Consider the following 12,334-nt stretch of genomic DNA (forward strand, 5'->3'; position numbering starts at 1 on the left):
CTTTTAAAAGATTTTGTCTTGATGTTTTCTTCCTTTGTATTTGTAAAAAATACATTTAATTTTATTTTTATTTTTTTTGTGATAATGTCCTATTATCCAAGACTATATATAAAATCACGGTCAAACTAGATATCTGGTACTGTAAGCATGTGCATGTCTGTGATTTTAGCCATGGCTAGTGTCCGCTGGATTGCTCTTCTGTCTCCATCATTTGTTGGGGTTGCTTTGCTTTTCTCCTGTTTAGATGTGACAGGGCGAGACTGTCCATATACAGTGTGTCAGGTCTTCATATAGTACTTCCTTTTAATTACCATGAACACCTCAAACTGTGCTACAATCATGAAATAAAAATAACCATGAGTGACTTGATACTTACATCTGTTCCTGACTTAGGACTTGCATCACAGTCCTGGCCAGTGGGTGGAAAACTGAATCCAGATTTGCTTATCAACCAGAACGTTTTCTGTGTTCCCTTTCCCTAGAAAATACAACATAGATATGATTAGATGCACAGACATGACATGACAGTAGACACTGTTTATATACAAGTTTGAGGCCTCAATATTAAAAAAAATTATATTAATATAATTTGCTTCATAACATTTTGTTCATAATCCTAAAACATACAGGTTATTTCCAGGTTTATATGGGAAAAAAATAGATCTTAGTGTGATCTTAGACTTTTGGAGCCCACTGTATAAAGAGTGGCATTATAAAATTATTTCATAATTATTTCACATTATACCTTTATTTCTATATCGCCCCTCTCCTCCAGTTCAAAATTTCCTGTCTTGAAGAGAATATCAGCAGTGCTCTGGGAGACATGGATTTTCAGTGCTGAGAAGGAAATCAGCAAGAATAAAGTATTTGAAGCATTTCGATAGATTTTATTAAATATTATAAATGATAAAATATTATAAATATTAAATTATAAATGTTGACTGATTAAATATAGGTTAATTAACTTATAGCTGCTAAAAATGAGAAAAGTCCTTACGAAGACTGTTGCTCTCCATCCTAGAAGCCGTGTTCACTGTATCGCCAAATAAACAGTACCGGGGCATTGTACTACCCACAACTCCAGCAACCACTGGGCCTGTATATGCAAAGGACAGAAAACTGAGATTGAGGTTTTTTTTTGTATAATTTCTAATATATCTTTCTTATATCATTCTATTCGCCATGGGAGTTTTTCTCTTTCATTCTCATATGTGTTTACATTCCACCGTAAGCGCACATGAGCGCGGCGCTACAACAACTGTCTGATCAAATCACAGACACAGAGCAAAAACACCCAGACTCTTTTATAATCATTCTTGGTGACTTTAATAAAGCAAATCTTTCCCGTGAACTGCGTTAGATGTTCTACCAGAAACTGTAATATAATGGGCCACTGTTACACCACAATAAAGTATGCATATCACTCTGTCCCACGGGCAGCTTTAGGGCTCTCTACAAACTACTTTACTTCCAAGATTGATACTGTTAGAGATAAAATTGTAACCATGCAGATGTCAGCAACAGTATGGCAGTTAGCTTTCACTGTTGTGCTGATGATACTCAGCTCTATATTTCTTTGCAGCCCGATGAAACATACCAATTTGCAAAACTAACGGAGTGCATAGTTGATATAAAAAAACTGGATGACTAGTAATTTCTTACTGTTGAAATCTGAAAAAGAGGTGTTAATTATAGGACCAAAAACCTCTGCACACTGTCTAATACTTGATGGCTGCTCTGTCAATTCTTCGTCATCATTTATGAACCTAGGTGTGCTATTTAGCATTTTGACGCATTATTTTCCTGTTTAATACTGTAAAGCTGCTTTGACCCAATCTGCATTGTTAAAAGCGCAATATAAATAATGGTGACTTGACATGACTTAATATACATAACAGAAACTACTCTAAAAATATGAGAAGCCATTTGTCTGCCAATAACCCTGCATCAGTGTGGAAAGGACTCAAAGACATCACCAATTACAAGACAGCATCCCCCAGCACTGTGTCGGCAGACGATTTGAATGAGTTTTATGGCAGACGATTTGAATGAGTTTTATGGCAGACGATTTGAATGAGTTTTATTGCAGGTTTGAAAAACCCTATCTCACACCCCCCGCCAATTCTGACTTTCTCTCCATGGATCTATTAACCTAAACCCAAAATTACAGGACTAAATGACTACAGACCTGTGGCTTTAACATCTGTGGTCATGAAGTCATTTGAAAGACTGGTGCTGGCCCACCTGAAGGACATCACTGGACCCTTGCTGGACCCCCTGCAGTTTGCTTACTGAGCAAACAGGTCTGTGGATGATGCAGTCAACATAGGACTGAATTATATCCTACAACATCTGGACAAACCAGGGACTTATGTGAGGATCCTGTTTGTGGACTTCAGCTCAGCCTTCAACACTATTATCCCAAACCTCTTCCTGTCCAAATTAACTCAGCTCTCTGTGCCCACTTCTATCTGTCAGTGGAACACCAGCTTCCTGACAGACAGGCAGCAGCCAGTAAAGCTGGGAAAATTCTCATCCAGCATCCGTACGATCAGCGCTGGTGCCCCCCCAGGGATGTGTTCTCTCCCCACTACTCTTCTCCCTATACAACTATGACTGCACCTCTAAAGACCCCTCTGTCAAGCTCCTGAAGTTCACAGATGACACCACACTTATCGCCCTCATCCAGGATGGTGATGAGTCTGCTAATAGACAGGAGGTTATAGAGCTGTCTGTCTGGTGCAGTTATAACAACCTGGAGCTAAACACACTCAAAACAGTAGAGATGATAGTGGACTTCAGGAGAACCCCCCTGCTCTCCCCCCACTCACCATCATGAACAGCACTGTGGCTGCAGTGGAGACATTCAGATTCCTAGGCACCACCAGCTCTCGGGGCCTGAAGTGGGACATTCACATTGACTCCATTGTCAAGAAGGCCCAGCAGAGGCTGTACTTCCTTCACCAGCTGAGGAAGTTCAAACTGCCACAAGAGCTGCTCATACGGTTCTACTCTGCAGTCACTGAATCTGTCCTCTGCACTTCTATAACTGCCTGTTTCAGCTCAGCGACCAAAACTGACCTCAGAACCGGACTGCTGAGCGAATCACTGGTACAACCCTCCCCACTCTCCAAGAACTGTAATCATCAAGAGTGAGCAAAAGGGCTGGCAAAATCATTCTCACACCCAGCCCACTTCATCTTTGAACTGTTGCTGTCTGGTCGGCACTACAGAGCACTGAGCATCAGAACATCCAGGCACAAGAATAGTTTCTTCCCTCAGGCAATCCATCTCATGAACAGTGTAATACACGTATAATACACAACACTGCACATTTATACATTTATTTATTTAACCCACACAAATACCATCTATTGTCTATTGAGTATATTGTGTATTTTTTCTTTAAATATTTTTGTGTGTATTGTTATTTCCTATTTACTTATCCCATTTTATTATTTTTATTTTCTGTGTCTTGTCTCTGTCACTGTCATTTTGTTTGTGCTGTGGAAGCTTCTGTCACCAAAACAAATTCCTTGTATGTGTATTCTGATTCTGATTCTGATATATATATCTCTGATAGGGACAGTCGTGGCAGTCTCTCTTTTCCACCCTGAATACCACGACTGAGGTGAGACCCTTGAATAAGGCACCGAACACCCAACTACCCCGCAGTAAAAATGTCTGCCCACTGCTCTGGGTGTGTGTTCACGGTGTGTGTGTGTTCACTACTCACTTGGATGGGTTAAATGCAGAGCACAAATATCACACACATCACTCAATACACTTATAGTATGTACTTGCATACCAGAATTGATCCCAATCCGTAAGGCCAATTTTTCATTTGGCAGATGCCTAATTTTGAACCTTTTGATGGCAGCGAGGAAGTGGAGTGCCATAGTTGAGATCTCCTCAGCATGACGAGTACCGTTACTGATAGGCAGCCCACTGGCCACCATATATGCATCCCCTATAGTCTCCACCTACCAGAGAAATAACATTAAGAAATAAATCAATGTAGATGAAATAGAAATAAAATAAAATTGACAGAAATATATGCTCATTAAAACATTTAACATTAAAACATCTAGAGCAATCATGTCATTAATTACTCATCCTCATGTCGTTCCAAACCTATAAGACCTTTGTTCCTCTTTAGAACACAAATTTAAATATTTTTGATAAAATCTGAGAGCTTTCTGACCCTCCATAGACAGCAAGGGTCCTACCACGTTCAAGGCACAGAAAGGTACCACGAATATCGACAAAATAGCCCATGGGACATCAGCGGTTCAACCGTAAATGACGTGGAGCAAATATTCACTCAGAATTCTGCATTCAGTGTGAATATTTTGCCAACCATACCTTCAGAGCATGAACGCACAGTTACTGTGTATCAAAGTGAGTACTGTTTCATTTACCTTGTAGACATCGTATAGCTTAATGATCTCATCGAAAAGACTGTAGAGGTCGTTGAGGAGGGTGACCACCTCCAGAGCTGAGCTAATAGAGCACATGGTGGTAAAACCCACAATGTCAGAGAAGAAAATGGTCACCATTTCGTAACTTTTGGGCTCCACTGGTTTCCCAGACATTAACTCATCAGCAATATACCTGTAAGAACACACTGCCATCAGCTCACCCATAACCATGAGTTTCTATCAACACTGAGATTTTAGGTTAAAATGTATATGAAAGTATATGTCCCTAAGGGGATGTGGAGATGAATGAAAATATGAGATGAGAGGGGAAAAAAAATATTATGTTCCCTCAAGAAACTTTGCATTGCTCATGAAAAATTCTGTAATGAAAAAGATATGAGGTGAGAGAAATAATTGTACTTGAGAGGTTTTGCGATAAAACGCAAATAGTTTGCAAACAAACACAAAGTTTCTTGGAGGATAGCAATTTTTTGGAGGGTGGGGGTTAATACTTTTTGCATGTTTTGCGAGCAAACACAAAAGTTTCTCCTGTGGAACTCAAATGTTTTGCAAAAAATGCAAAAGCATTCAAATATATATATATATATGTATATATATTCCTCCCATAAGCACCTTTTGTCCTCACATTTTAAATGGCTCTATGGTGTACTAAATACATTTTTAAAAGAATTAATAACTGAAAGGGTTTCCCTATTAATAATGAATCATAAAAATACATGTAACAATAGCAAAATTTAAGAATGTTTTTAAAACATAAAATACATTTAGATTCCCTAAAGTATTTCATGTCAACTACCCATATAAGCTATATAACCATCTAGTATGTAACTCTGCTTTTATGTCAATTATTTTGCTAGCTGAAAAACACATTAACAAAATGTCACTGTCCCATTGATACTATCAAGGTTTGTTTACTTTGGCAGCATGCTAGATAGAAGCTTATCAGCTCTGGTCTTTTCTGCTGTGAGTTGATTGGTTCTCTCTTCCACAACTTCTTCCAGATGATTGGCATATTTCTCCAGTTTGCTCACCATGTTGTCCAGGATGTTGGCATGGCTGGGAAATTGATAAAACAGCCCAGAGTAAATAAAACTGAATATATTTAGCAGTGTCAGGCTCATTAGACAGACAGCTACATAAAACACGGACCTTTCAGGACATGCCTGACGTAGTTGTCTCCTGAGACTGGCGAATGGGGGTCTGTGGTCTGGGTTCTCACTCCAGCAGGCTTTTAGCAAAGGGATGAGACGTTCATCACAGATGTCAGCAGACAAGATTGGTCTAAGGGGCTCGTCGCTCATTGGAGTCCTTAACTGCTTGATAATCTCTAATGAATTAAATATAAAACACACTCTGAATGGCCAAACTTAATCAAGTTGGGTAAGCAATGGAAAATTGGGTGCCATGGTGGTAACAAGACTGATATATGTTAATAAACACAACACAGGCATTACCTTTTGGTTCTAGATGAACATCGTGATATGGGCCCATCTCTGTACTGTATATCAGCTCTCGCATGATTATTGCAAAGCTAAAGACGTCTCCTTTCTGGGTCCCATTGAAAGGATAGAAGACCTCTCTCAAAAACTCAGGAGCAGTGTAGTACATCTCTTCATAATTTGAATTCTCCAGTTGGATCATTTTGTATTTGGTACCGTGTTTGAACTCCCACAGGCCGAAGCCAGAGAGTTTGATCTGCAGCCTGCTGTCCACCAGACATGTACTGGGCCTCAGATTTCCATGAGACTTCAGACTACTCTTATGTATGTACTCCATGCCCTGTACAGAACACACCACAATAAAAAGTCTCATTTTTGGACCAGTCTGGTTCCAAATCAAGAATTTCCTGAATATGCAAACTAGAAATCTATTCTAGACAATATAATGCAATGAAGGATACTACATCGAAACAACATACTCACATTAACAATGTCATAGGCAAAGGACAATTTGAACATCCAGTCCAGCTCAATTTCACTGTTCCCAAGAACATCCTGATGTTTTAAAAGCAGAATAACAGGTATACTAAAAATCTGATGATGTGGACATATGTGACCCTGGACCACAAAACCAGTTGCAAGTTGCACAGGTATATTTGTAGCAATAGCCAACAATACATTGTATGGGCCAAAATTTCCATGGAGATATGATGATTGATTAGTAATATGCATTGCTAAGGACTTCATTTGGAACACTTTAAAGGCGATTTTCTCAATATTTAGATTTTTTTTCTCCACCCTCAGATTCCAGATTTTCAAATAGTTGTATCTCAGCCAAATATTGTCCGATCCTAACAAACATACATCAATGGAAAGCTTATTTATTCAGCTTTCAGATGATGTATAAATCTCAATTTCAAAAAATTGACCCTTGTGACTGGTTTTGTGGTCCCGGGTCATATGTTTCAGACATAATTCTAATTAGTCCTGTAAACCAGTAATGGGAATTGTCAAGAATCGAATGAAAGAAGAAATTGAATTTCTTATAACAAAAAATTAGATCATTTCAGTTTAAAACAATTCTTTTTCTTTACACAGACTTTCAAATGGCTTTTCACAGTCTTTTAGAGGCAGCATAAATACAATACAATAATTGGCCTTTTCTTTATATTGAATATCAATAAACAAAAAATGTGGTACCAATGTGCATCTTTAAACAGTAAATACCAATGCCGATTTAAGTCTCACAGTTAGTTGTGAGCTGTATTTGCTTAGTTTATTTAAAAGTACCATCTCTTTACAGTAATTTGTTCAGGAATTTAATTACACCAGTTGAGATGTACATTTTTGATTCACTAAAAAGAACCGGCTTATAAGAATCCTTTGTTTGACAACTGAAATGCACTGCTTGTGCATTATATTTTTGATTCAAAATAATAAGAGTCATTCATTCAGGAGTCAGAATAAACTGGTATCGGAGTATGTTTTCGATTCACTAAAAAAGTATTTTAGTACAGTGTTCTGTTGTTATGAACAATCAGATCTCCCGGGCAATCAAGGAAAATCATCCACATCTGCAGAAAAATAAATGTCCAAGAACCAAACCGGTTCCTATAATGTTTAAAAAAAAAAAAAAAAAAATTGTATTGAATGTTTCCTTATTCTACACTGACAAAAAAGGATGTAGAAACAATTTTCACTCAGAAATTGCTAGTAAATTTCACAATTACAAAGAAACAGAAAGCAACATATTGAATTAAACATAAAATTTAGAAGTAGAAAAACTTAAATAGCATTTAATTTAGTACTCCAATAATCTTTGTTTTTATTTACGACTTTATTTACAATATTTTCTACAGTGTACTGTATACTCACCTTCAAGCTTCCTTTCTTGCAGTACTGCATGACGATACAGACATTTGGTGGCTCGATACACACACCGAAGAACTGTACTAGGTTCTCGTGTTTCATTTCTTTCAGCTACAGCAGGGATAAACACAAGCATTAGAGTATTAGCATTAGTATTGGCCTGTGACTTACTGAGGTAAAACTGAATCTCTGAAAATATCAGGATTTTTACCATGCTGAACTCTGCGATGATCGATGATTTCTTGATATCAGTAAAGATTTGATTTTTCAAATACTTTATGCCTACCTCATTCCCCTGCACCATGAGCAAAGAGAATGTGTTGAAATATTTGGGTTTAACATATAAGGCATTCTTTTTTTAACATGTGACTCAGAATTTGTACCTGATAGAGTCCAACAGTAGTGTAGATGGCTTCTTTAGTACAGCTGTTGGAGGAGAGCATGGACTGAGAGCCACCACTTCCACATTTGCTTGGTGTTGTGCTTACAGACAGTGTTTGTGTTCCCTGCAAAACCCGCACTCTTTTTTAAGTACTCTTTTTTATTGTTAATGTTCTGTCATTAAAAAACGAAGGCTTTCACATAGTTTATGTACAGTACAGTATGTCTGCATTTTTAAAAAAGACTAGCTTTGAGCTTGTTATAAATAAATAAAGTAATGTTCATCTTACTTTGGGCTCTCTGAGGATAATTATGTCGCTGTTGTTGATAAGCCACCAGTTGGACTCATCCAGGCGAGATTGAAGACGGGTCTTCTGTAGAGTCAGAAAAGTGATCAAAGCAATTGCTGCCACTCCTAACACTGGCAAAGCCACCAACAGAACCAGCAAAGATATCTCTGGAATCAAGTGACAAGACATGTTTCAGATACATAAAAAGAAGACTGTACCTATGTGCATATCAAAATTTAGCATTTAGCATTTACCATTGTCTAACCATTCGCAGAGCTCATTATCAAAACCACAGTCTGGATTATCTAGTGGAGGTTTTCCCTTTTGCCAAACAATGTTAGAAAACCTTGATGTGGGTCTGCAAAACAGGTATTTTTCATTTAGTCAGAGTTTCAGTGTTAAATATCAGTAATGCTAACATATGTAATATTTTGGTCGTACTTGACCATTTTCGTATGGCTGTCAAAATCCAAAACAGAGACAAATTTTGTCACAGTTTCTGTTTGTTGTAGGTCATATACTGAATAGTCAAGGTTTCTCTCTCCATATTCATCAAAGTGAACCAGACCTGAAGCCCCTGTTGGAAAAACAAAGTTTTTTTTTTTTTTTTTGGTTATATACAATCAATATAGGAAAAATGCAAGCATGCATGTAAGACAAAATTACCATAAAATCTAATATTGGTCCTGTCCTTGAGCATCTGGAGAATCTCCCGTCCATGACGGATGTCTTTACCATTTTTAAAGGCTTCTTTAAGGCCCATGGCATACAGTAGAACAGCGTCATGTAAATTGGCAGCATATGAGCTTACCTAAAACAACAAATGAAGAATATAAAATGGAATTTAAAAACTGATGAATTATGGTCACAGATTTTTTTCATAAAATATTCTCACCTCCTTTTCTGAGGACAGGTTGCTGTAAAAAGGAGCCCCTTTCAATCTCTCATAAACCTGCTCAAAGAAGTCATAGTAGTCATACCCTTCATAGGACTTCTGAGCGACTACAAACACCGTTTCAAAAGCCTTTAGCATCGATATATTTTTGTCACTCACAGACTTCCATAGGTTGTCCTAATGGGGTAAAAAGTGAGATCTATTTAGGTAAATAATAATTATCACATATTTGTTTTACTAAAGTAAATATTTCTCAAGATAAATTAAATTTCTGTATTGACTCATATCTAGGCTACAAAAAGCCTAGATATGAACATTTTATCATTATTGTCCAGAAATAAATATGCAGTTTATTGACTTTTTGTGCATTTTTTTTCTTTTGTTTATACTCAAGCTTTAAGAAAAGTAAAACAATAATGCATTGAAATTATATTTACATTTCAATTCATAAATCTGTTACATAACCATTCCATTTTTAAACCTTTAAAAATATTTTTGCATTGATTTAAGCATTATTATGCTGTGAAAAATGACAAGATTCACCTGCATTTTCTTTATACTATTTACTCACCACTTTGCCACTGACCTCAAACTGTTGAACCAGAAGGAAAACATACTCTCCATTCATCAGGCCCTGTTTCTGAGCTTCTATCATCAGAGACATGGTGTCTTCAGCATTAGCGAGCACAACCACCACTGGAATGAACAGAATCACACTATAACCTAATAGAAAATATTATTTAGGCAATGCAGCAATGTTATGCATATGTGGAAGTTGTACATTGAAATAACATAACTGCTGTCAGAACATAAAATTGCAATAGATGCCCATCCTGTACTATATGGAATGGGGCTTAAGAACAATTGACATTAATCAGGGACTTTGATATTATAACAGTTAAACTGCAGTTTAAGTTCACTCATTTTATGCCAACATTCAGCTTCAAGAGGAACAGGCCATGAGGACATAAGGGCGAGATACATTTGTGATCACACACGTTTTACTGACTAAGGTGTAAACTCCACCCAGTTATTGTAAGAGCTGAAAGATAAGAACTATTATTAGCTCACCTCTTGCAACTTTAGAGATGATCTGCAAATTTCTCTGTGTCAATTCTGGGTCACTGGTATCAAACCTGATGCCAGCTGTCACTGTTACTTTGGCCCTGAGTTGCTGTTCCACAGACTTCCATAGAGCATCAACACTGTCCCATGTGTTTGTATCTGCACCTCCTCCAATCATACCAACATACTTCCATCCAAAGAATTCCAGTGTTTTAAGCAGGATTTCTCCAACCCTTTTAAGTGGAGGTACAATTTTTATATAGGTGTCATACACCAGAACGTTATCCATTTTTGATGTGTGGCCAACAAAGCCAAACATGGGAATGTTCCATGTGGATGCTATGAGCCCAGTGACCTGAAGTACATAAGTGCATAAAACTTTATATTTAAACATTAAAATGTATATATATATATATATATATATATATATATATATATATATATATATATATAATTATTTATATGTTTACATATTAAAACAGTGTGCAGATTTTATTTAATTTTAAGGGATGGACTATTTTTTTAAAAAGAATTTTATTATAAAACATATTTTTTAAATAATGAAAACGAGAAAGCAAAACTATTGCGAGTGAATGCAAAGTTTCTCTGAGAAATGCAAAACTTTTGTGAAGGAATGTAAAAGCACTGAAATATATGCTATATTTTTTATTCTGTCATCTCACTTTTTTTACCCATAATGTCCCCTTGGGCTACATAGCTTTGTGATATGTAACTCTATAATGAAGGATAGTTCACCCAAGTCCCCCATATATATATATATATATATATATATATATATATATATATATATATATATGTGCCAAAAACTAACTGCAATGGAAAGCCTGCAATATCTGTTATGGTTACCTTCTCTGGTGAAAGCTACTTCTGTTTTTGAGCATATTTGGCAACAGGTGAAAATACACACTCTTACTAATATTGGTTAACATTTAGCACTTAATGTTTAAAAAACTCTGTTGAAACATTGTTATAAAAAATGTACTTGGTGGGGTGGTGGGTCTCAATAATGTAAGTCTTAATTATCCATCCTACCCCATAATTGTTACTCAGATTAAAAACACAACAACAAGAACAATAAAAATAATTATAATAACAATAATTTACCTGTATCAAATGTCAAAACAAGACACTTACTTCAGCCTCCTCAGGACAAGGTGGACCAAATAGTGCTGACACATTTTGGTTCATTACTTGATCGATGAATCCCTGAAGTGAAAGTTTTGCGTTACAGTCGGTGTCCATGTATACAAAGTCAAAGGTGAAATTTCCACTCAGAGATGGATTTGCGTTGATCTTGTCTATGGCTATCTGCATTGCAGACCCCAACCTAAGCAAACTGAAAGGGTAGGAAACGTTCCGAGGAGCTTGGAGGCCAACCGTAAGCTTATACTGGGCTGCCTTGCAAATAACAGAGTTTGTAAGAGCTGATAAAGAAACAAAAATCAGCACCCACCATCGTGTGGGTCCACTTATGTCTAAATCAAATCCTCCTGACATCCTACCTGCATAAAACTCAGTCACATTGATCGGCTTTCAGACATGCAGGGGGATTTAAACGGACTCTTACCTTCCCTGGGGAAATTAATTCTAATCAAGGGCTTTCTTTGGAGAAAGAGCACTTAGCACCTATAGTGCACATTTTGCACATTCTCAGTCAATTTTCACTACCATGACCATGTGAAATTCAGGTTCACAAATCACTCTGGGATAGCATGGATCAATAGGTTTTAAACAAACTTGCTGAAGTTCATGCCAGCTCAAATTTTGCTAATAATAATAATTTTGGTAATAAAAATTGCTAAAATGTATGTATATGTGCATATTTTCCTTTTTGAGTATGTATCACTTCAACTTTGACCTAAATTGATAAACTCTGACTTCAATTGACAAGACTGACAAATCCACAGAGGCCTTGACGGCTTTCATTCATTT

At 36.8% G+C, this 12,334-nt stretch overlaps 1 protein-coding gene across 1 annotated transcript; it reads right to left on the minus strand.

Annotated features, from left to right (window-relative positions):
- Positions 1–125: 125 nt before the first annotated feature.
- On the minus strand, positions 126–11,899 carry gucy2g (guanylate cyclase 2g). Its single transcript, XM_058792788.1, has 21 exons — positions 11,537–11,899; positions 10,388–10,736; positions 9,888–10,012; positions 9,317–9,493; positions 9,088–9,232; positions 8,863–8,998; positions 8,676–8,779; positions 8,422–8,588; positions 8,134–8,256; positions 7,962–8,045; positions 7,757–7,861; positions 6,365–6,436; positions 5,897–6,221; positions 5,592–5,769; positions 5,358–5,498; positions 4,422–4,614; positions 3,809–3,983; positions 998–1,096; positions 746–837; positions 377–478; positions 126–260 (listed from the first exon to the last, which is right to left on the minus strand). The coding sequence occupies exons 1-21, from the start codon at positions 11,897–11,899 to the stop codon at positions 126–128; spliced, it is 3,390 nt and encodes a 1,129-aa protein (XP_058648771.1).
- Between the last annotated feature and the right edge of the window lie 435 nt (positions 11,900–12,334).

Source organism: Onychostoma macrolepis, chromosome 12, assembly GCF_012432095.1.
Source record: "Onychostoma macrolepis isolate SWU-2019 chromosome 12, ASM1243209v1, whole genome shotgun sequence".
Classification (NCBI taxonomy): Eukaryota; Metazoa; Chordata; class Actinopteri; order Cypriniformes; family Cyprinidae; genus Onychostoma; species Onychostoma macrolepis.